This window comes from Pleurodeles waltl, chromosome 2_1, assembly GCF_031143425.1.
Source record: "Pleurodeles waltl isolate 20211129_DDA chromosome 2_1, aPleWal1.hap1.20221129, whole genome shotgun sequence".
In the NCBI taxonomy this organism is placed as follows: Eukaryota; Metazoa; Chordata; class Amphibia; order Caudata; family Salamandridae; genus Pleurodeles; species Pleurodeles waltl.
This window is the reverse complement of record NC_090438.1, coordinates 334,650,333-334,672,103: the sequence shown is the minus strand read 5'-3', so window position 1 is coordinate 334,672,103 and position 21,771 is coordinate 334,650,333. Positions and strand designations below refer to the sequence as shown.

The 21,771-nt window shown below is 44.1% G+C and overlaps 1 protein-coding gene across 2 annotated transcripts in view; it reads left to right on the top strand.

Moving 5' to 3' along the window:
• Positions 1-21,771, top strand: part of LOC138264668 (fibronectin type-III domain-containing protein 3a-like) — a 406,147-nt gene that overhangs the window by 75,323 nt on the left and 309,053 nt on the right. For both annotated transcript variants that reach the window (XM_069212562.1, XM_069212561.1), the window contains 4 exons: positions 6,575-6,853; positions 7,272-7,330; positions 9,001-9,158; positions 20,185-20,244. In XM_069212562.1, the coding sequence (XP_069068663.1) occupies positions 6,575-6,853; positions 7,272-7,330; positions 9,001-9,158; positions 20,185-20,244 (556 nt within the window). The remainder of the gene's footprint in view (positions 1-6,574; positions 6,854-7,271; positions 7,331-9,000; positions 9,159-20,184; positions 20,245-21,771) is intronic.

The window sequence follows — 21,771 nt, the reverse complement described above, 5'->3', positions numbered from 1 at the left end:
AGATCCGTCGATAGCCAGTGGCCGAAGAGTTAAGAGACAAATATCTGCAAATCCTAACAATATCCATGTTAAAAATGTTTTTTTTAAAACATGTTAAGAACGTTTTTAAAAAAATCAAAACGACCTTTCTTGTGTATTTTGCAAAAAACATGGTGCATGCTGCCTGGGAAATAATTTTAACGTGCAGGCCTTCCGAAAACCCCTCAAGATTAACTTATTCTGTACTTATTTGCGGAAAAGCTGCAATTTGTATCATCAATTCTTTGACAACTTCCAGCAGACTGAGTTTATCAATAACACTTCTAAATACTTCTATGTAATACTGTCTTCTATTAATGTTCTTCACTGTTAAATGTTTGTTTTTTATTTTGCTCTCTGGAAAGTGATGTAATCGAGGATAAGCATATGTTCGATGGCATGTGTAGCTGCAGATACACATGCTGTGCACATCCTGCCATCTGGTGTTGGGCTCGGAGTGTTACAAGTTGTTTTTCTTCGAAGAAGTCTTTTTTCGAGTCATGAGACCGAGGGACTCCTCTCATTTCGACTCCATTGCGCATGGGCGTCGACTCCATCTTAGATTGTTTTTTTTCCGCCATCGGGTTCGGACGTGTTCCTTTTCGCTCTGTGTTTCGGGTCGGAAAGTTAGTTAGAATCTCGGAAAAAACGTCGGTATTGTTTGCGTTCGGTATCGGGTTAGTTACAACAGATCGACACCGAATTTTGAAGAGCTCCGGTGGCCCTTCGGGGTTTTTTCGATCCCCCGTCGGGGCCTGGTCGGCCCGGCCACGTGTGACTTCAAGGCTAATGGAACGGACCCCATTCCGCTTCTGTCCAAAATGCCATAACAAGTATCCGTATACGGATCAGCATCTGGTCTGTAACTTGTGCTTGTCCCCAGAGCACAAGGAAGATACTTGTGAGGCCTGTCGAGCGTTTCGGTCCAGAAAGACGTTAAGAGACCGAAGAGCCAGAAGACTGCAGATGGCGTCGACGCCGACAGGACAAGAGCTTTTCGAGGAGGAAGAGGAAGCTTTCTCTATCCATGAGTCAGACTCGGAAGAGCTCGAGGCCGAAGAAATGCCGAAAACCGTGAGTAAGATGTCGAAACATAAGACTCACGAGAAGTCAACAAAAGCCCAGGGGACGCCACCGCCAACAGGCCATGGCTTAACCCAAAAAATAGGTGACCGAGCCAAGGCACCGAAAAAGGGCACGTTGGTGTCGAAGTCATCCGACTCTGGTCGAGATACCGCCACACAGCAATCTCGGACCCGAGACATTGGCTCAGAGAAATTTCGGCACCGTGACAGCGGCACCGAACAAATTCGGCACCGAGAAACCACCACGCCGAAAATTACAAAGGTATCTTCGGAGCCTAAAAAGACGTCCGAAAAAGTTTCGGTTCCGAAACATCCAGCCTCAGAGCCGAAAACAGGTTCCTATACAGAGGAACAAGGATTGTCCTCCCAAATGCAAAAACATAGATTTGGAGAGGAACTTCAAGCTGTAGAGCCAGACTATACTCAAAGGAGGCTCCACATTCATCAAGACACAGGGAAGATAACCACTCTTCCCCCAATTAAAATAAAAAGAAAACTTGCCTTTCAAAAAAAGGACAAGGAGCCACAGGCAAAGGTGGCAAAGAAAACAACTCCACCACCGTCTCCACCACCATCAGTGCACACATCACCAGTAGCAACTCCTCCACTGATGCACTCCCCGACTCATACTGCCATGAGTCAAGATGATCCCGATGCATGGGACCTTTACGATGCTCCAGTATCGGACAACAGCCCAGACTCGTACCCTACCAGGCCGTCCCCTCCTGAGGACAGTACATCTTACACACAGGTGATCGCAAGGGCAGCTGCTTTCCATAACGTCACCTTGCATTCTGAACCAATTGAGGATGACTTTTTGTTTAACACGCTATCCTCCACTCATAGCCAATACCAAAGACTACCTATGCTCCCAGGAATGCTAAAACATTCAAAACAAATCTTTCAGGATCCTGTTAAAGGCCGAGCCATAACTCCAAGGGTGGAGAAAAAGTACAAGCCACCGCTAACAGATCCTATTTAAATTACAACCCAGTTAACACCAGACTCAGTAGTTGTCGGGGCAGCTCGTAAGAGAGCAAACTCTCATACCTCGGGGGACGCACCACCTCCAGACAAAGAGAGTCGCAAATTTGATGCTGCGGGCAAAAGGGTTGCAGCACAAGCAGCAAACCAATGGCGCATTGCCAATTCACAAGCACTTTTGGCAAGATATGATAGAGCTCACTCGGATGAGATGCAACATTTGATTGAACACTTACCCAAGGAGTTACAAAAAAGAGCACAACAAGTGGTGGAAGAAGGACAAAGTATCTCTAATAATCAGATACGGTCTTCAATGGATGCAGCAGATACGGCTGCAAGGACAGTAAATACTGCAATAACAATAAGAAGGCACGCATGGCTGCGCACGTCAGGTTTCAAGCCGGAAATTCAACAAGCTGTGCTAAATATGCCATTTAATGAACAGCAGTTGTTTGGGCCGGAAGTCGACACTGCTATTGATAAACTCAAGAAAGACCCTGATACAGCAAAAGCCATGGGCGCACTCTACTCCCCGCAGAGCAGAGGCACATTTCGTAAAACACCTTTTAGGGGAGGGTTTCGAGGACAACCTACAGAAACCACAACATCACAAACAAGGCCCACTTACCAAAGCCAATATCAGCAGGGACGTTTTCGGGGGCAATATAGAGGGGGACAATTCCAAAAAAATAGAGGAAAATTCCAAAGCCCCAAAAGTCCTCAAAATAAGCAGTGACTTACAAGTCACACATCCCCATCACATAACACCTGTGGGGGGAAGACTAAGACAATTTTACAAACATTGGGAGGAGATAACAACAGATACTTGGGTACTAGCAATTATCCAGCATGGTTATTGCATAGAATTTCTCGAATTCCCTCCAACAGTCCCACCGAAAACACACAGTATGTCAAAACAACATATAAAGCTTCTAGGATTAGAAGTTCAAGCATTGCTCCAAAAAGAGGCAATAGAATTAGTACCAAAACAAGAACTAAACACAGGAGTTTACTCACTGTACTTTCTGATACCCAAAAAAGACAAAACTCTAAGACCTATACTAGATCTCAGAATATTAAATACATACATCAAATCAGACCACTTTCACATGGTTACATTACAAGAAGTAATCCCACTGCTCAAACAACAAGACTACATGACAACACTGGATCTAAAGGATGCATATTTCCATATACCAATACATCCTTCACACAGAAAGTACCTAAGGTTTGTATTCCAAGGGATACATTACCAATTCAAAGTGTTGCCATTCGGAATAACGACTGCGCCAAGAGTTTTTACAAAATGTCTAGCAGTAGTAGCTGCACATATCAGAAGGCAGCAAATACATGTGTTCCCGTACCTAGACGATTGGTTAATCAAAACCAACACGCAAATACAGTGTTCACAACACACAAATTATGTAATAGAAACCCTACACAAACTAGGTTTCTCAATCAATTACTCAAAGTCACACCTTCTGCCGTGTCAAACACAGCAATACCTAGGAGCAACAATCAACACAGTAAAAGGAATTGCCACTCCAAGTCCACAAAGAGTCCAAACATTCCACAATGTAATACAAGCCATGTATCCAAACCAAAAGATACAGGTCAAATTAGTAATGAAACTCCTAGGCATGATGTCCTCATGCATAGCCATTGTCCCAAACGCAAGGTTGCACATGCGGACCTTACAACAGTGCCTAGCATCACAGTGGTCACAGGCACAGGGTCAGCTTCTAGATCTGGTGTTGATAGACCGCCAAACATACGTCTCGCTTCAATGGTGGAACAGTATAAATTTAAACCAAGGGCGGCCTTTTCAAGACCCAGTGCCACAATACGTAATAACGACAGATGCATCCATGACAGGGTGGGGAGCACACCTCAATCAGCACAGCATCCAAGGACAATGAGACATTCAGCAAAGACAGTTTCATATAAACCACTTAGAACTGTTAGCTGTGTTTCTAGCGCTGAAAGCATTTCAACCCATAATAACCCACAAATACACTCTTGTCAAAACAGACAACATGACAACAATGTATTACCTAAACAAACAGGGAGGAACACACTTGACACAGTTGTGTCTCCTAACACAAAAAATATGGCATTGGGCGATTCACAACCACATTCGCCTAATAGCACAATTTATTCCAGGGATTCAGAATCAGTTAGCAGACAATCTCTCTCGGGATCACCAACAGATCCACAAATGGGAAATTCACCCCCAAATACTGAACACTTACTTCAGAATGTGGGGAACGCCACAAATAGATCTATTTGCAACAAAAGAAAACTCAAAATGCCAAAACTTCGCATCCAGGTACCCACAACATCAGTCTCAGGGCAATGCACTATGGATGAACTGGTCAGGGATATTTGCGTACGCTTTTCCCCCTCTCCCACTTCTTCCATATCTAGTAAACAAGTTGAGTCAAAACAAACTCAAACTCATACTAATAGCACCAACGTGGGCAAGGCAGCCTTGGTACACAACACTACTAGACCTTTCAGTAGTACCTCATGTCAAACTGCCAAACAGACCAGATCTGTTAACACAACACAAACAACAGATCAGACATCCAAATCCAGCATCGCTGAATCTAGCAATTTGGCTCCTGAAATCCTAGAATTCGGGCACTTAGACCTCACACAGGAATGTATGGAGGTCATAAAACAAGCTAGAAAACCTACCACTAGACACTGCTCTGCAAATAAGTGGAAAAGATTTGTTTATTACTGCCATAATAATCAAATTCAACCTTTACACGCATCTGCAAAAGAGATAGTAGGATACTTACTACATTTGCAAAAATCTAAACTAGCTTTCTCTTCCATTAAAATACATCTTACGGCAATTTCAGCTTACCTGCAAATTACGCACTCAACTTCATTGTTTAGGATACCAGTCATAAAAGTGTTTATGGAAGGCCTAAAGAGAATTATACCACCAAGAACACCACCAGTTCCTTCATGGAACCTCAACATTGTCTTAACACGACTCATGGGTCCACCTTTTGAGCCCATGCACTCTTGTGAAATTCAATACTTAACGTGGAAAGTTGCATTTTTAATTGCCATCACATCTCTAAGAAGAGTGAGTGAAATTCAAGCATTTACCATTCAAGAACCATTTATTCAAATACACAAAAATAAAGTTGTTCTACGGACCAATCCTAAATCTTTACCAAAAGTAATCTCACCGTTCCACTTGAATCAAACGGTAGAATTACCAGTGTTCTTCCCACAGCCAGATTCTGTAGCTGAAAGAGCACTACATACATTAGACATCAAAAGAGCACTAATGTACTACATTGACATAACAAAACTAATTCGAAAGACAAAACAACTATTTATCGCCTTTCAAAAACCTCATACAGGAAATCCAATTTCAAAACAAGGCATTGCTAGATGGATAGTTAAGTGCATTCAAACCTGCTATCTTAAAGCTAAAAGAGAACTGCCTATTACACCAAAGGCACACTCAACCAGAAAGAAGGGTGCTACCATGGCCTTTCTAGGAAATATTCCAATGAACGAAATATGTAAGGCAGCAACATGGTCTACGCCTCATACATTTACCAAGCACTACTGTGTAGATGTGTTAACTACACAACAAGCAATAGTAGGTCAAGCTGTACTAAGAACATTATTTCAAACTACTTCAACTCCTACAGGCTGAACCACCGCTTTTGGGGAGATAACTGCTTACTAGTCTATGCACAGCATGTGTATCTGCAGCTACACATGCAATTGAACGGAAAATGTCACTTACCCAGTGTACATCTGTTCGTGGCATTAGTCGCTGCAGATTCACATGCGCCCACCCGCCTCCCCGGGAGCCTGTAGCCGTTTAAAAGTAGATCTTAAACATTTGTACATTTGTAAATATATTACTTGAAACTTCATTATGTACATACACATTCACTCCATTGCATGGGCACTATTACTAGCATACACAACTCCTACCTCACCCTCTGCGGGGAAAACAATCTAAGATGGAGTCGACGCCCATGCGCAATGGAGTCGAAATGGGAGGAGTCCCTCGGTCTCGTGACTTGAAAAAAGACTTCTTCGAAGAAAAACAACTTGTAACACTCCGAGCCCAAGACCAGATGGCGGGATGTGCACAGCATGTGAATCTGCAGCGACTAATGCCACGAACAGATGTACACTGGGTAAGTGACATTTTCCTTACTTGACTATGATAGCAACTGTGAAGTGAACTTCACACCTTTGCTCATTCAGCTTTGTTTTAGGTCTATGTCTGTAAATGCTTTCAGCAAGTGCACACTACTAAAATGTTACTTCCACCTCTTTACTGTAAGTGGAGCATATGCGAGACTGACACTTGATGTAAGCTTATGTTGTCTGAACTAAAATGCATTCAGGCTTAGACTATCTCAATCTATGAAATTTAAGCTTTGTTTATTTGTTGCATAACCTTGGTTTTCATTACAAATCACTCCACTGTTTTCTAGAATCTCGTTCTCACATCAGAACAAACTTCATCCAGAGAGATGAACGGACTATGAAAATGCAAGAGCAGTTGCGAAAAAGGCTTAAAGACCGTCAAACTACTGGAAGCGTAAACAGTAAACCTAATAGTCCACCCCCTTCACCACATAAAATGCTAAATCCTGCCAGTGCAGACAATCAGAATGGTTGTGGAAAAGGGCAGAGTTTCAGTGCGGATATGTTGAAGACAAATGTGCTTGAAAGTGCAAGGAGTAGCTCCCCAGTTGATGCAGATATTAAAGGTATGTATTTAATTTGAATTGTAAACTATACATTTTTGTCATTTGTTTTGTGTGCTTGTATTTCACCATTGTTCACAAAATAAGGACTGGAGCTATTAAAACAAAAAATAACAAAAAAGGAAGTGGCTTAGTATTTTCCAAAGTTATAGATTATTTCTGTGTAATGTTTTTTTACCATTGCTTTTTACTTAACTGCTTTCTGTTTTGGATTTTAAGAGTTAGCCATGTTCTCTGAACTGGCAAGTCTCTGAAGATTCCCTACCTGTTTGACTTCTATCGTATAATGAGCAAAAGTATAACTCTTCCTTTACCAATCTATTCATCATAAGAGAGTTATGTAAGTAAAAATACCTGTGCCACTGGAATTGCTTATAAACCACTTGATTTAAACGGATTTGGAATCTATTTTGTTTTTCAGAGATTGACAGAGAAATAAAAAAATTGCAAGATGTAATTTCTGTGTTTGATAAACCTATTGTAAGTACATACAATCTAGTTTTTCCATTTTGAGCAATTTCAAGTTTCTTTGTCATTGTTTTTATAGTGTAATTGTTTGTGTTCATTAAACTAATGAAACCAGTGTTTTGAGCAGCATGGTATTGGTGTGGCACTGAGCGAGTGGTCCAGCTATTTCTGCATATACATTTTAATGAATGTGCCTACAACTCACTTCTGTAGGCTATTTTAACCTTACCTAAGGCCCAGAGGTGCAAAACCATCCACAACAATTGATCACTTGGATAGAAGTCCTCTATAAAGTACCCAACAAGATCAGTGCCACTGTTAAACCTTACCAACCTTGAAGCACAAACTAAAATTGACTGCTTTACTAGCAAAGTTATTACTTCCATGTTGGATATGGATGTCTTCTTATGGCTTGGTATGTTGTTCAATCATTCTGTTAGTTATCCTGGGATAAGCTGTGTTCTCCCTCCAGCGACCTTGACCAGAATGCACCACCTCTGCATATGCCCCAAGTCTTCTTTGATTTTGTTGACATTTGGCAATGGTATGACGTCAGGGTAAAATTTATGGTGTACACTTTTTCTGAATGGGACTGGCCAGTGACAAAGGTGGCATCAAGAACCTAGACCAGGTCACAAGCCCTTATACATATTACTCCATGGGGAGATGCATTACCAACTTGCTGTAGTAAATATCTGTCCAGTCACCCCTATCAATGAATAGTGGTCTGCATTTGAACCAGGAGCGTGCTGCACAAAGCGCAGTCTCCGTTCTGTTCAAATGGATCCGACTTTTCACCAGGCCACCCATGAACCATACACCCCTACTAAATCCATCATTCATTCATGTCTCAGAAATGATGTAGAGAAAAGACTACTGTTATGGTGACTGGACAGAACTGTTGCTGGTAGGCTGCCTCCACAAAACAAAAATCACAAGGAGCGCTTCCAGTGGACTCAGATGATTGTACTAGACTAAAAATCATAATAATCCAGAAAAATGTAAAGACCAGAGCTGCAACCCTTTTCCAAACTAAAGAACATTGTCACAACTTATTGTGAAATGTGATTTACTTTTTTGTCAGGCTAAATTGAAGAGGGTTCTTGTGTTACTTTCAATGTTTTTAGTTTTGGTGCACTGGTAGTAGCATAGTGTTACATTGTCATAACCAGGAAGATAAGCAGTAGGGTAGAAAGTGGTGAACAGTATCACGTATCATGAATTTTGCAAGGTAGTGCTGCAGTGTACATTTCTGCCAGTTGTATATGCTTCTTCTTGCTGGTTAAAAGGAAAAGAAGACACCATTTCTATCTCTAAACCCCTGCTTCTATATTACTAGCTAGATAGGTTCAATATGTAGTATTTTAGTGTGGTCTGAATTCTTTCTTTTTGATGTAGCCGAGAGCTGCTGGCAACAGCATTTGGAGGGTCTCCCCAGGAAGAGCAGAGAGGGTGTCTGCTTCCTATGTTGTACTTACTCCGTCGCTATTACTCGAAATCTGTGCTCCATGAACGTCACCTCCTCCAATGTTCATAAACTGGAGCATTTTAGCCGAGTACAGTAAAGGGATGAGGTCTAGTGGATCAAATTAGCATGTCTGTGCATTCAGCGTTAATAAATGGCTCAACTTTTGGCTTTGTCATTTTGGTTTATATATGTTTTACCTTTTCATCCTTTTTAGGTATCAAATGTGCAGGCTCGATCTGCAGTCTTAACCTGGAGTAAACCAGTAATTTCAGAAAATGAAGGCTGTTCTGTTGATACTATAACTGGAATATTCACATATGAATTGACTTTGTCAAATAGCGGCAAAAATGGAAAGTTCAAATCGGTGCACAAGTAGGTAGAGTTGATTGGCTTTGCTATTAATTACAACAGTACTATAGATGTTTTTTCTCTTTCCCCTTCAAATTTTCATGAGTTGTGGATATCCATGCAATGCCATTTTCATAGATAAATCCACACTGGTTATTCCTTACATTCGAAACAGATTAAACCTCAGACCAGGTAGTGATTCTATGTCTTTGCTGGCTCCGAATTTTTTGATTTATCCTAGCTTCCACGTCAAATAACTTTGGCCAACAAACCATTCATAAAAATTTGAGGTGATAAATATACATTTTGCCTACAATATTACCAGTACTACTAGATTTCTGCCACATTTTGGGTGGAAATCCAGCAGTATTCGTGCTGGTGGACAGAAGCCCAGGGGCGGTTCTACCACCAGCCCACCCTGCCAAAAGGACTCAGCGAGCAGTATTACAGCCTGTAATACGGCCTGGTGGCGTCCTGATGGCGGGGTGCTGCCGGCGGTAGAAGCGCCCGATCGCTGCCGGACGACCTTCTCCCCAGACCTGGTAAGGCGATCGTCCAACAGGGGAGGGAGGTGGGAGGATGAGGGGTGTTGTGTGGGAGTGGGTGTGTGGTTGAATATGTGTATGAATGTAGAAGTGAGTGCGTGTGTGAATGTAGAAGTGAGTGGATGTATTAATGTAAGTGTGTATGCACGTGTGTATGGGTGTGTGTATGCATGTATGAATATTGGAGTGAATTCGAGTATGAGTGTTGTGGTGAATGCGAGTGAGTATTGAAGTGAATGCATGTATGGATGCATGTGAGTGAATGCTTGTATGTCAGTGTTGGTGAATGAGTGTATGTGGTGTGCATGTGAGTGTGTGTGTGTATGCATGTATGCGGGGAGGGGGTGCTGTTCCTGGAGGGGGCAGGAGGGGGTTGATGTACCGAGGGGGGGTGAGTGGGTGGAGGGAGGTTGGGCAGGTATTGTGCTTGCTGGGGGGTATAGGAGAGTTGTCTGCCGGTGACAGTGAAGAAATTCCCTGTCACCAGTAGCCTTTCTGCCAGGGTTTTGTGGCGGTGCTACCGCCACGGCAACCCTGGTGGAACGACTGCTCCTAATTCCGCCTGCGTTCTTCCGTGGACCGCCGGATCGGAGATGCTCATCTCCTGCCCAGCAGATCCGACCGCCCTGTGTGTGGCAGAGGCCAACCCGCCACACTCATAATGTGGCGGTCTTCACCACCAGCCTGTTGGCCTAATGAGGGCCTTAATCATATAAGGTATCCCCAGAGCTGTTACATTGGGAAATAAGATAAAGAGTTTGTTGCTGGGGTGGAGCTGGAATGTTGACAGCTATACAGGTGACGTTTGTAAGCGGACACTAATTCTTGGAGGTCAATACATTGATTTGAGTACAATTGTTTAAAGTTTGTGTATTGTGTAAGTCACCCAGAAGAGAAAGATGCACAGATATTGGCATTCTGCAGCTTCTGTTAAGTGTTTCAGTAGCATTAATGCTCCAGCTGTTTGAGAGGAATGAAGTCTTGTAACATTTTGAAGATAACATTTTCCGTTCAAAACTCTCTCAGTGAGAGAGCAATTTAATATCTGTTCTGGTAAAAGAAACAGAGAAAAAGATGTTGTTGGCAAAAGGTTGCACCTATGTGCAGTTTAAATAACTTTAACTGATGTGTAGAGCCCACATAATAAGAAGTCTGCAAATATAGTTGAGTCTACTTATGGAAGCTTATTCTGTGTGTTTCCAAAGTTTATTTGAAAGCATGAGGAGACTGTTTTTGGGCACAAACTTATTTTCGTTTGTGCTTAATGTAAATGAGAGAATAACCCGCACAGTATATCGGTCTATCAAGTATGAAAAGGCAGATCAATAGAATGGGTCAACCTAAAATTGTCCAGCATTGAACAGAGCAGTGTTAGTGCAGAGATACTATGCTATTCACTTAAGGGATTGTGGACTACAAATATTGAGAAGTGGAGAAGAGATATGCAAGGCAGAGCATGTTTTCACAAACTGTATCAGAATTTAGAATCACATATTTAAGTTCTAAGTAATTACTATATTCTTTACTCAAGCATACAACCTGTTGCAAATTTGCATGCTTTGCACCATCCTTTCATTTAGAACACCAATATGTCATTGTGCTCCACATCATCCTGCCACCTAGAAGCTGAATAGGCATTGTTCTTGGTGTACTTGTGAATAAAATGACTTTGATGGTAGTCGGGTTGAGCATGTCAATAATCCAATCCCTATTTTCTTTCAGCAGCAGTGACTCTTTTCTGAAACCCTTTTAACAACCCTTTTCATCAGTTATTGACGTTGGAGTTGAGATTGTTGAGAGTACTTAGGTTTTGGAAAATCATCACTAATAATCACCTCGAGAAGGCTGAAATAGCAGCATGTGAGGAAAATTGTGCTCTTTATGATCTTTCAGCTTTCAAGGCAGAACCTGTATAGACAGTTCAGGTACCAAAGCATACACCACATTGTAGGGATAAGGGTAAAATATTGCAATATTTTCAAGCACAGGTGGACATTTCAACAGGTGGATGTAATGCATCACAAAAAATAGCTATACCCTCGAATTCATGACCAAAATGTCTCCTTTCTCCACCGCTGCAGGAAGAAAACTCTAGGGAAATGGAAACGGTGGAAAAAGTGTCTCCAAACCATTGCTATTTACAGGAGGGCAGCAAAATAAAAATAGTGTGGGTAAAGTTATAAAAAAAAACAAAAAAACTTTTTTCTGATGGATATTTCCTCCTACACATTCCTTACATGAACCCCTTCCCTGAGGCACAAAACTAGATCTTGATTTTTCCTAGCAATCGGGAGCCAACGGAGCCTGATGCCTCTGTCTAAAGTCTGTTGTGTGATTTTATTGGAAATGATGCATCAGCTCCATATAAGACATCAATCAGACTGGTAACAACATTTTCTTTTTTGCCATGTATGCACAGTTATTTATTGATGCTTTGTATTTGTATATTATCAGATCGAATCCCCCTCCTAAATCTTCTGGCATAAAGCCATGAACCGCTTGGATACTTCAGATGTCTTCTACTGTCTCTGCTACCTTGGTATTTCACACAATGCAGCTTGGTTTCATTGAGCACCTGGATGCCATTTGATAACTAAGTTACAGTTGCCTCATTGAATTGTAAATTAAGGTTCCCTTCTACACCCATAACCTATTCTCACTCCACACTAGACGGTATTCTCTAGAACAAAAATGTCACTCAAAATACATAGATCTTCTATATGCCATAAAAAGCACAGTAATCTAAAGAGGTCTCCCTATCAAAGCATATGCGCGACTGCAATATATTCAATATTTAAGTGGCTGCTAGGGCTTCAGAGGAGCAAATTCACACCTTTCTGAAGGCTATGCATGTGTTCTTCACATCTTTACCCTATGGCAGTGGTTTTCAAACTTTTTAATGCTGTGCCCCCCCCCGTGGGAAAAGAAAATCATCAGCCCCCCCTCAGAATGTTTCACAATTATTCTATTGAGTTGAAAACGTTTAAATATGTCTAAACTTATTTAAACATTGAAGTTAAGTTCTGTAACCTTTTTAAAACGCAATAGATGTGTTTCTGCTTAAAACAAAGCACTGTTATCTGCCTAATGCTTCTTTTGGCCAGAGCCTGGCGCCTCATTGGGATCCCTTGAGGCCCCCCTGTTTGAAGGCTCCTGCCCTATGGCCTACCAACTAATGCTCACTTAACGTCAAGCGTCTCCGCTGTAACACAAGGAAGTTCAGTCCTGGACCTGGGTGTTGCTTCGACTCCTGATCTAAATTCTCCAGAACCGATTGCAAAGTCACTTGTGAAGTAGTCAACTTACCCGTGGTTACCTTGAAAATTCTGACTGCATCACAGTCAATGCCAAAAGAGCTGTCACAATTGCCTATGTTTTGTCAAAGATGATTTGGCAAAACATTCTAAAGACAGCCAGATCCAAAACTGAGTCTTTTCTTAACTGATCCTGCAAATGCCTACTGTTACCAGATGGAAAATTAATGAGGTTTTCATGATATCTTTAGATATGGTGTGATGTACGTGTAGTAGATATTACTCCCCACATCCCCAAGAGACAGAGTTTCAGGTGTCAGAGAGTACTGTCACAGCTGGACAATACTACTTTCCTACTGTGATACTGCTGTGAATTTAGCAATTCCAATGCAAGCAGCCCATCAGTGCCATTTAACTATTCAGCATTGGCATATGAAAAACTTAAAGTAGACATTTGAGACTGGACAGAACAGATAGGATCCAGCATATGCTTCTCTTCATCTGGCTGCTGAAAATCCTGTAATGTAAACTTCTTTATCAAATCTAAAGCTGAAAAAGAGTCTCTGTGCCCCATCTGATAGTGTGTCCGATTCTACATGCACATGACTGGAAAACCTTACTTTCTGGCATCCTGGCTTGCAGCACACTAGGCAGGCAGATATCTTCATCCACTATAACCACTTTTTTATGAAAGTTAGCAGTCCTTAACCTACCTCTGCCTATTCAGAAGTATTTCCATTACTTAACTACAAAATAGGATTTAAGCAGGTAATGCAAACAGAATGCAGTATCATGGTCCAAGGGCGCTGCTATTGTGTTTAATTGTCATGCTTGGTTAAGTATGACTAGGCGCTCAGGAGCTGTGTTTTTTTTTGTTTTTGTTTTTTTGTTGTTTTTTTAGAAAATGTGAACTGCCTTCTCCTGTTTGTGCAGAGTACAGCTAGTCCTATAGTCCAAGGTAGGGCACCCTGCTGAACCACTTTCAGCAACAATACTGCAAATTCACAGTCACAAGTTTGCCATACAACTGCCCCAGGAACATCTATTTTCCTGCAGAGTCAAGTTTCATCTAGAGGTAGGCAGGCACAATCAATCCTCCTCCGCTTCCATTCCAAATACCCCTTGTTATTCTTGCCCCTTGAAAATCACAGCACTCCGATGAGACAAAGGCGATGACCCTTATTTAAAAAACGGCAGGTAGTAACTTCACACAGAGGGGCCTGTGTTTGTGACGTTGGATTATTCTTTCTCCTGGAAGACTCCTTCACTGGTTCTCATCATAAGCCCCATCCTTTCCTTCCACATAAATACCTTGATACAATTAGTGCCCCTCTTGTGTTCAGGTGTAAATTGCAAATTGCCCATCTGTCACAGCTAGAGAGAGAATTTCTTATAGAGACTTATAGCTGGAGATTCCTTAACTTTTAATTTTCCACAGGCTGGATCTGGAAGATTTTCGTGAGCAGTAACCCTGCGCACCGTTAGGTGGCATTGATCGGCTCTGCGTCCTCAATAGATATAATATTGCGGGTCCTATATTGGTACCACCCAGGTGTGCAGATGTCTGTTCTTTTCTTTCCACACCAGTTAAGCTCCAATCCCAAGACAGTTACCCCTCACTCAATTTTTGACTGACCTTTTTACACTTTTTGTCAAGTGTTTTTTTTTTTTTTTTTTTCTGGTGTGTTGAAGGATGTCTTCTAGGAAGACTGGATTCAAGTCCGGCGGGTCCTGTCATCGGGCGATGTCCGTGATGGATCCACACCTCGTGTGCCTTTGTTGTCTGAAGCATGACCACGACCCGAAATCCTGCTCTGTGTGCTGGCCCATGTATCCAAGGGTTTTGAGGGAGTGGTCCCTGAAGCTGGTGCCCGCCCGGCGCTTGACTCAGCGCAAGTCGAGATCCTGGTTGAGAGGAAGGTCCCGGGATCGATTGAGGAGTCCAAAGTCATCATCATCCAACTCCTTCGGACGATTGGGTAAGTCATGGTGTAAGAAAGTGGAAGTGCTCTTAGACTTCACCTCGTCCGTCAGCCGACAAGCTGAAGGAGCATTGGTGCTTTAGGCCTCATTCTGCCCAACTCAGAGAGTTCTATGAGGCCATGCACCTCAATTGTAGGCAACCTAACCCCACTAGAGGGCCTTTGGACCCCGCAGAGTCAGAGGGTGCCCACTCGGATTCTGCACCAGTGGCTTCGGCACCAAAGGACTCCCAGGGATTCAGTCCTGGATCTGGATTGGTGATGGTTGTGTCACTCTGACCTTTCCCGATGCTCTAGTCACCGCCCGCGCCCACTGGCGGCACCATCCTCATTGTAATCGCCAAACGGAGACAGATGGGTGTCATACAACACCGACTCTGGCAGGAGCTTTGCTTCCTTGGTCGAATCATGAGCCCTTTCCCTGTGGGCTAAGCTTCGGTGATAAAGGAGGGGTCGCTGGACTCTTTACAATACTAGCTCCATGTAGAATTGAATGGCATGAAGCCTTGGGTGAGGCCAGCGGACTGGATACCTCTCCAGATACTGGCATGCTTTCTCCCCCAACCGTGGCTATGGAGGAGAGAGCTTCTTATGCTATGGTGGTAAGGAGTGCTGCTGAGGTCCTTGACCATCATCTGCCCTCGGTGGCCGTCAAGACTAATCTCTTGAGAGAGGTGCCGCAACCTGGAGCTTCCACTTGAGAACCCCTGCTTCTGTTCAACAAGGCCCTCACTGACATCTTACTGGGCACCTGGTCCAAACACAGCACAGGGCCTCCTGTAAACAGGGTGATTGTCCGACGCCATCACCACATGCCTGGGGACCCAAGTGTAGGAAGCTGGCTCTTTTATATAGTATACCAAAATGAGGTATACTGTGCACAGAGTCCAGGGGTTCGCCATGGCTTAACAGAGGCTAAAGTATATATTACTAGTGCTCTCTTTTGTGGTAGTGTTGCCGAGCAGTTAGGCTTATCAGAGGGTAGTGCAAAGCATTTGTTGTACACACACAATCAAGAAATGAGGCACGCACTCAATGACTAACTCCAGGCCAATTGTTTTTATTGTACTTTGTTAGTTTTGTGTAAATAAAGCAGCTTACAATAAGTAGCAATTTTCTATTTCAAAAATTGACACAATGCAATTTTCCATAGGAGTGCCTAGAGTCCTAGGTGGGAAAAAGTGTTAGCACAGGAAACAGGTAAGTACATGACTTACGATTCCAGTCTTTGGGATTTAGGATGTCCACAGTTCAAAGTTTAGGCTGACCTCAAAAGTGTACCACCAGCAACACGGAGCCAGCTGGGTGCAGAGGTCAAAGTTAGCGTCAGGTTTGTAATGGAATCCTATGAGGACTGGGAGTGCTCGGTAGAAAGCAGATTGCAGGTAAGTACCCGCAGTTCCAGGACACAAGCCTGGGGGGGTTAAGGTCAGCACTGGGTGGTGGGGTGGGAGGGGGTGTTGCAGGGGGAAAGGGGGGTGGGGGCTCATGTTCACAACAAACACACACCCTCAGCGGCACAGGGGTGGTCAGGTGCAGGGTGCTAACACAGAGCTGGGCGCCCAAAGCTTTTTTGATGGGGGGACCCCAGGGAGGTCACAAAAGATGCTGCAGGCTGGGTCCAGGGGGTCGGTTCCGGAAAACCAAAGGCTGGGCAGGCAGGAGAGGCACCCGCTGGACGTTGCTGTGCCATCGGTTGGAATCCCCGAGGCCAGGGGGCTGTGTGTGTAAGGGTCTTCTTGGGCGACCGTATCTTGGTCTGATCCGGTCGCGGACAAGGGAAGCCTTGGAATTCAGAGTTCAGGTGGCGTTGTGTTGGCCAGGAGGGGTCAACCCAGGATGAACTCCAGGTCGGAATCGCCTGGCAGACTCCTGTGGACCGGTGGGCCACGTGGACTCAGGCTGTGTGTGCAGAGTGGACAGGGCTCACAGATCTGGGGTGGTTCTAGAGTCCTTTTGGTGATTTCTTCTGGCCGCTGTTCTCTGCTGGGCAGACTGTCCTCTGGTGGTTTGTAGAGGTCACTGGTCCTGCAGGATGCGTCGCCTTCTTGGAGCAGGGGTCTTTGAAGCTGCAAACAGGCCCGTAGGGCTTGGGCCAAGTCAGTTGTTGTTTGGAGTCTTCACTGTTGGAGTCAGCTAAGCAAACCTACTTCTTTCATTTTCTTCTTGAGGTTACCAGAAATCTGGTGAGTAAGGTTCAGGGGAGCCCCTAAATACTTGTTTTATGGGTGTTACAGGGGGTCAAAGGGAAGTAGCCAGTCGCTACTGTCCTTGAGGGTGGCTACACCCTTCCTGTGCCCACTCCCTTTAGGGAGGGAGGCACATTACTAACCCTATTGGTCCCTATGCTCCAAAACAAGATGGAGGATTCTACAAGGAGGGGTCACTTCAGCTCTGGACACTTTCCGGTGGTCTCCGCAGAAGTAGTCACTCCTCCTTGTTTTTCCTAATTTTTCCGCTGGACTTGCCGCCAAAAGTGGGGCTTAGTCCAGTGGGCGTGCATCTCCACTAGCTGGAGCACCCAGGGGCACTGTAACAGGAGGGCCTGAGCCTTTGAGGCTCACTGCCAAGTGTTACAGTTCCTGCAGGGGGAAGTGTGAAGCACCTCCATCCAGAGCAGGCTTTGTTTCTGACCCCAGAGAGTACAAAGTGGGGATTTTGTAATGACATACTCCCAGCCCATGTACTCAGTATGTCCACACTGCACTTACAATGTCTAAGAATGGACTTAGACACTGTAGGGGCATATTGCTCATGCAACTATGCCCAACCTGTGGTATAGTGCACCCTGCCTTAGGGTTGTAAGGTCTGCTATAGGGGTGACTTACCCGAGAGGGATGCCATGTCGACTTTACCTTTTTCTCCCCACCAGCACACACAGTCAACAGTATCAGTGTGCATGTGTTTGGTGAGGGATCCCTTAGGGTGGCATAATACATGCTGCAGCCCCTAGGGACCTTCCCTGGCCACATAGCCCTTGATTCCACTGGTACCTTTTACAAGGGACTTTTCTGTGTGCCAATTGTGGAAACAATGGTACAGTTTTGGGAAAGAACACTAGTGCTGGGGCCTCGTTAAAAGGATCCCAGCACACTCTCAGTCAAGTCAGCATCAATATCAGGCAAAAAGTGAGGAGGTAACCATGCCAAAAGGAGCACTTTCCTACACGAAATTTCTGAACGTAGCACCCCAGCCCTCAGAACTTGGTGGTCCAAGCATCTACTTCCCAGGTTGCCTTCCCTTCCACTCCCCTGGTTAGATAATCCAAAAGGTAGGACTCACTTGGGAAGAAGATGTTTTATTCTGTTAGATTTGCATTGCAGTCTGTGAACACCAGATGCCTTTTGCTACCACAGGTCCCAGAGGAGGCCCAGAATGTACTCTCTCAGGTGGTTGCAGACGGGAGAGAGATGGCAAAGTTCACAATTCATTGCAGACTGGATTTGTCCGACTAGCTAGGCAGAGCGGATTCATCAACACTGGCCCTGAGGCACCATGCCTGGCTGAGGACGTCTGGCTTTTCAAGGATGTCCAAGCTTCTTTGATGGACATGCCCTGTGATGGCACCCATCCCTTCAGAGACAAAGCAGACACAGCACTCAAGTGCTTCAAGGATTTTCAGGGTCAGCTTCTTTTGCGGATCTCTTTAGTTCAGTATATGCAGCATATCTTTGGTGCTGCCTCTTTGCTTTTTCCAGGGAGCAGCAGGTCAGTTCTCATGTCTTCCTTTGAGTTCAGTACTGATCTGAGGACTGTTGGTCTGGGGTGCCACTTTTATGCCATTTTATCGTTTGTGGGAGGGGAGTACTCACTTGCCAATAGGGCAGAATTTCCCACAAGGCAAATCACTTCTTGAGGGGTTTGGTCACCAAACAATTCCAGGATAACCCTCTCTACCCAAATCCAAGATGGTGTAAGCCTCCTTTGCCTGTGAGGAGCCCTCTGCAGACCCCTAGGATGTGCCCATCATATCAGATCATTCTTCCTAGAAAATCCGTTCTGCAATGTGTTTTCCCTTACTGGAGGAGATGACAACCAGTCTACCTACACAAAGGAGCAGGCAGGTGAAGGTATGGTCGACATTTACTTTACTGAAGCAATTGCCTCTTTGAAGCTGGCCGTCTGTGACTACTTCCCAGTAGTCCTCTTTCTGGAGGAGGTTACACCTCCTTCCACCAGCACTTTTCTTTGTTCCCTGTTCCTGGGAATGCAGTGGAAAGCAAGTTGTCTCGGGTGACAAATGCTGCAGAAAGTCAGGAACGTCTACTGGAGGTGGCTACTGGAGGTTTGGGCAACAAAGCTGTGGCTTTCTGAAGTCACAATTCTGCTAAAATGTATTTAAATCCTATCTCAGCAATGAGTCAGGTTTAATGTAACAATTAATTTGATACCCTGGAGTAATATCTTTGGTGGCCCCTAATAGAAGTTAACACTTAGCGCAGTGGCTAGTGAAACTCCATGTTAGCCAGTGAAATAACTGGCCTCGCTACTGTGGAAAACAGCAATTTTTGTCTTTTCAAGTTTAGGGCATGTTAAACACAAAAAGAACATTCCTTTCTTTTTAATATGAGGAACCCTGCCTGGAGAGCGACCAACGGCTTCTCTAAAGGTGGCTTGTTAATATTAAAAAGGAAGGTTTTGACCTGGCAAAAGATATTAGTTTGCCAGATGGAGTGTTATGCTACTCGTCTAGGCTGCACTGGCAGGCCTAAAGTCACGTTTTCTGTTCGTCGCTGCAGTGATGGCACAATTAAGTGCAGTTGTCTTCTAGTGACATACAGCTTACTGGCCCTGAGTACCTCTTGTACTATATACTAGGGACTTATATGTAAGTTATATAAGCCAGTCTGGTATTATCCAATTGTACTCATGCTTGTGGGTTACAGCACATGCACGGGGGCTGGATAAAAAGGGCCCTTTTGTACTACAGAATCAAAACTAGCAGCATCAGTCCAAACATTTCCTACAGTTCTGACAACTGCTTGAAAAATTTCCAGAACTGCTCTAACACCTGGGGATGGAATAATTTACAGAATCTGCAGAAGCTGCAGCATTACCAAAGGTAAGTTTAGAAACCAGAAATGAAGTAGCAGTAATTCCCTTCAAATGCCCAGGCTCTTCTTAAAATGCAATATACTTGTTTAGTTTTAAGTACGTGTGAGATATCATAAATCCCTATGGCCCTAATTTGCCTTGTATTTTGTTCACAAATGAAATGTTGGGCCTGTTTATTAATTTTATTTTGCTATGCCTTTATTTTATTTTGTAGAGGTGATGAAACAACTTTTAACCTACTGGATCTACGACCAGCTACGGAATATCACGCCAGGTAAAACTGACATTCTTCATTTGTTTTACTGCTCAAGTGATTGTGTGTGCCCGTATCAAGCATTATTCAATCAAATTTTGCATGGTCACTCAAATAAAACTAGAACATGTGTACGACCTGGCCTCATTTTTTATTGCTTAATATCTCAATCAGCTTATTAATTTAAACATGCTTATTGGTTGCGGTCCTGATCCCAGAGGGTTCCCTTTAAATAATCTTTGAGAGTGCCCCACACCTAATTCAGGACGCACAGCTAGAGCCTCCAGTTTTGTTTAGATTATTAAAACTTTATTTTCCAAAGCTCAAGCTTGAGGAGTGAATTAAATGATTCATTGTGGTTGCTTTTGGGCATATCCGATTCCGGTTTGTATCTGAAAAGCATATGAATAAACAGGCCAGTTTATAGAGAATAATGCCTTGTTATCATGGTGATTCTAGAGGCTTCTAAGACTGCAGGCATCCTGTATTATGGTGCTTTTCTATATCACTATCCACAGTTGCCATTTGTGGCTGTGATAAGTCGCTGGATAGCGGATAAAAGCCTGTTCTTGGCTACCCATCAATCAATCAATAATTTGTAAAGCGCACTACTCACCTATGAGGGTCTCAAGGCGCTTGGGTGGTGCGAGTTGCTGCTACTGCTCGAACAGCCAGGTCTTGAGAAGTCTACTGAAGGTAAGGAGGTCTTTGGTCTGATGCAGGTGGGTGGGAAGAGTGTTCCACGTCTTGGTGGCGAGGTGCGAGAATGATCTGTCGGCGATTGTAGTTCTGCGGACACATGGGACGGTTGCGAGGGTGAGGTTGGCGGAGCGTAGATGCTGGGTCTGGGTGTAGAAGGAGAGCCATCTGTTGAGGTATTCTGGTCCGGTGTTGTGCAGTGCTTTGTGAGCGTGGGTGAGGAGTGTGAAGGTGATTCTGTTGACTGGAAACCAGTGCAGGTCTCTCAGATGGCCTGTGATGTGGCAGTGATGGGGGATGTCCAGAATGAGGCATGCAGAGGTGCTCTGGATGCGCTGCAGCCTCTTCTGGAGTTTGCCTGTGGTTCCTGCATGTAGAGGGCATTGCCGTAGTCCAGTTTGCTTGGGTGACTGTTCTTGTTTATGTGGGGATCCATTTGTAGATCTTTCGGAGCATGCAGAGGGTGTTGAAGCAGGAGGAGGAGATGGCATTGACTTGCTGGGTCATAGATAATGAGAAGTCCAAGATGAATTCTAGGTTGCGTGCGTGGTCAGTGGGAGTCAGAACAGCTTCAAGAGTGACAGGCCACCAGAGGTCATCCCATGTGGAGGGGTTGGAGCCGAAGATGAGGACTTCCGTCTTGTCAGAATTGAGTTTGAGGCAGCTGTTCTTCATCCATTCAGCGGTGGCCTTCATTCCTTCGTGGAGGTTGGTCTTTGTGGAGTCCTTGGTGAGGTAGAGGATCAGCTGGGTGTTGTCGCCGTATGATAATGTTGAGGTTGTGGAATCGGCCAGTGTTAGCGAGCGGGCAATGTAGATGTTGAAGAGGGTCGGGCTGAGGGACGAACC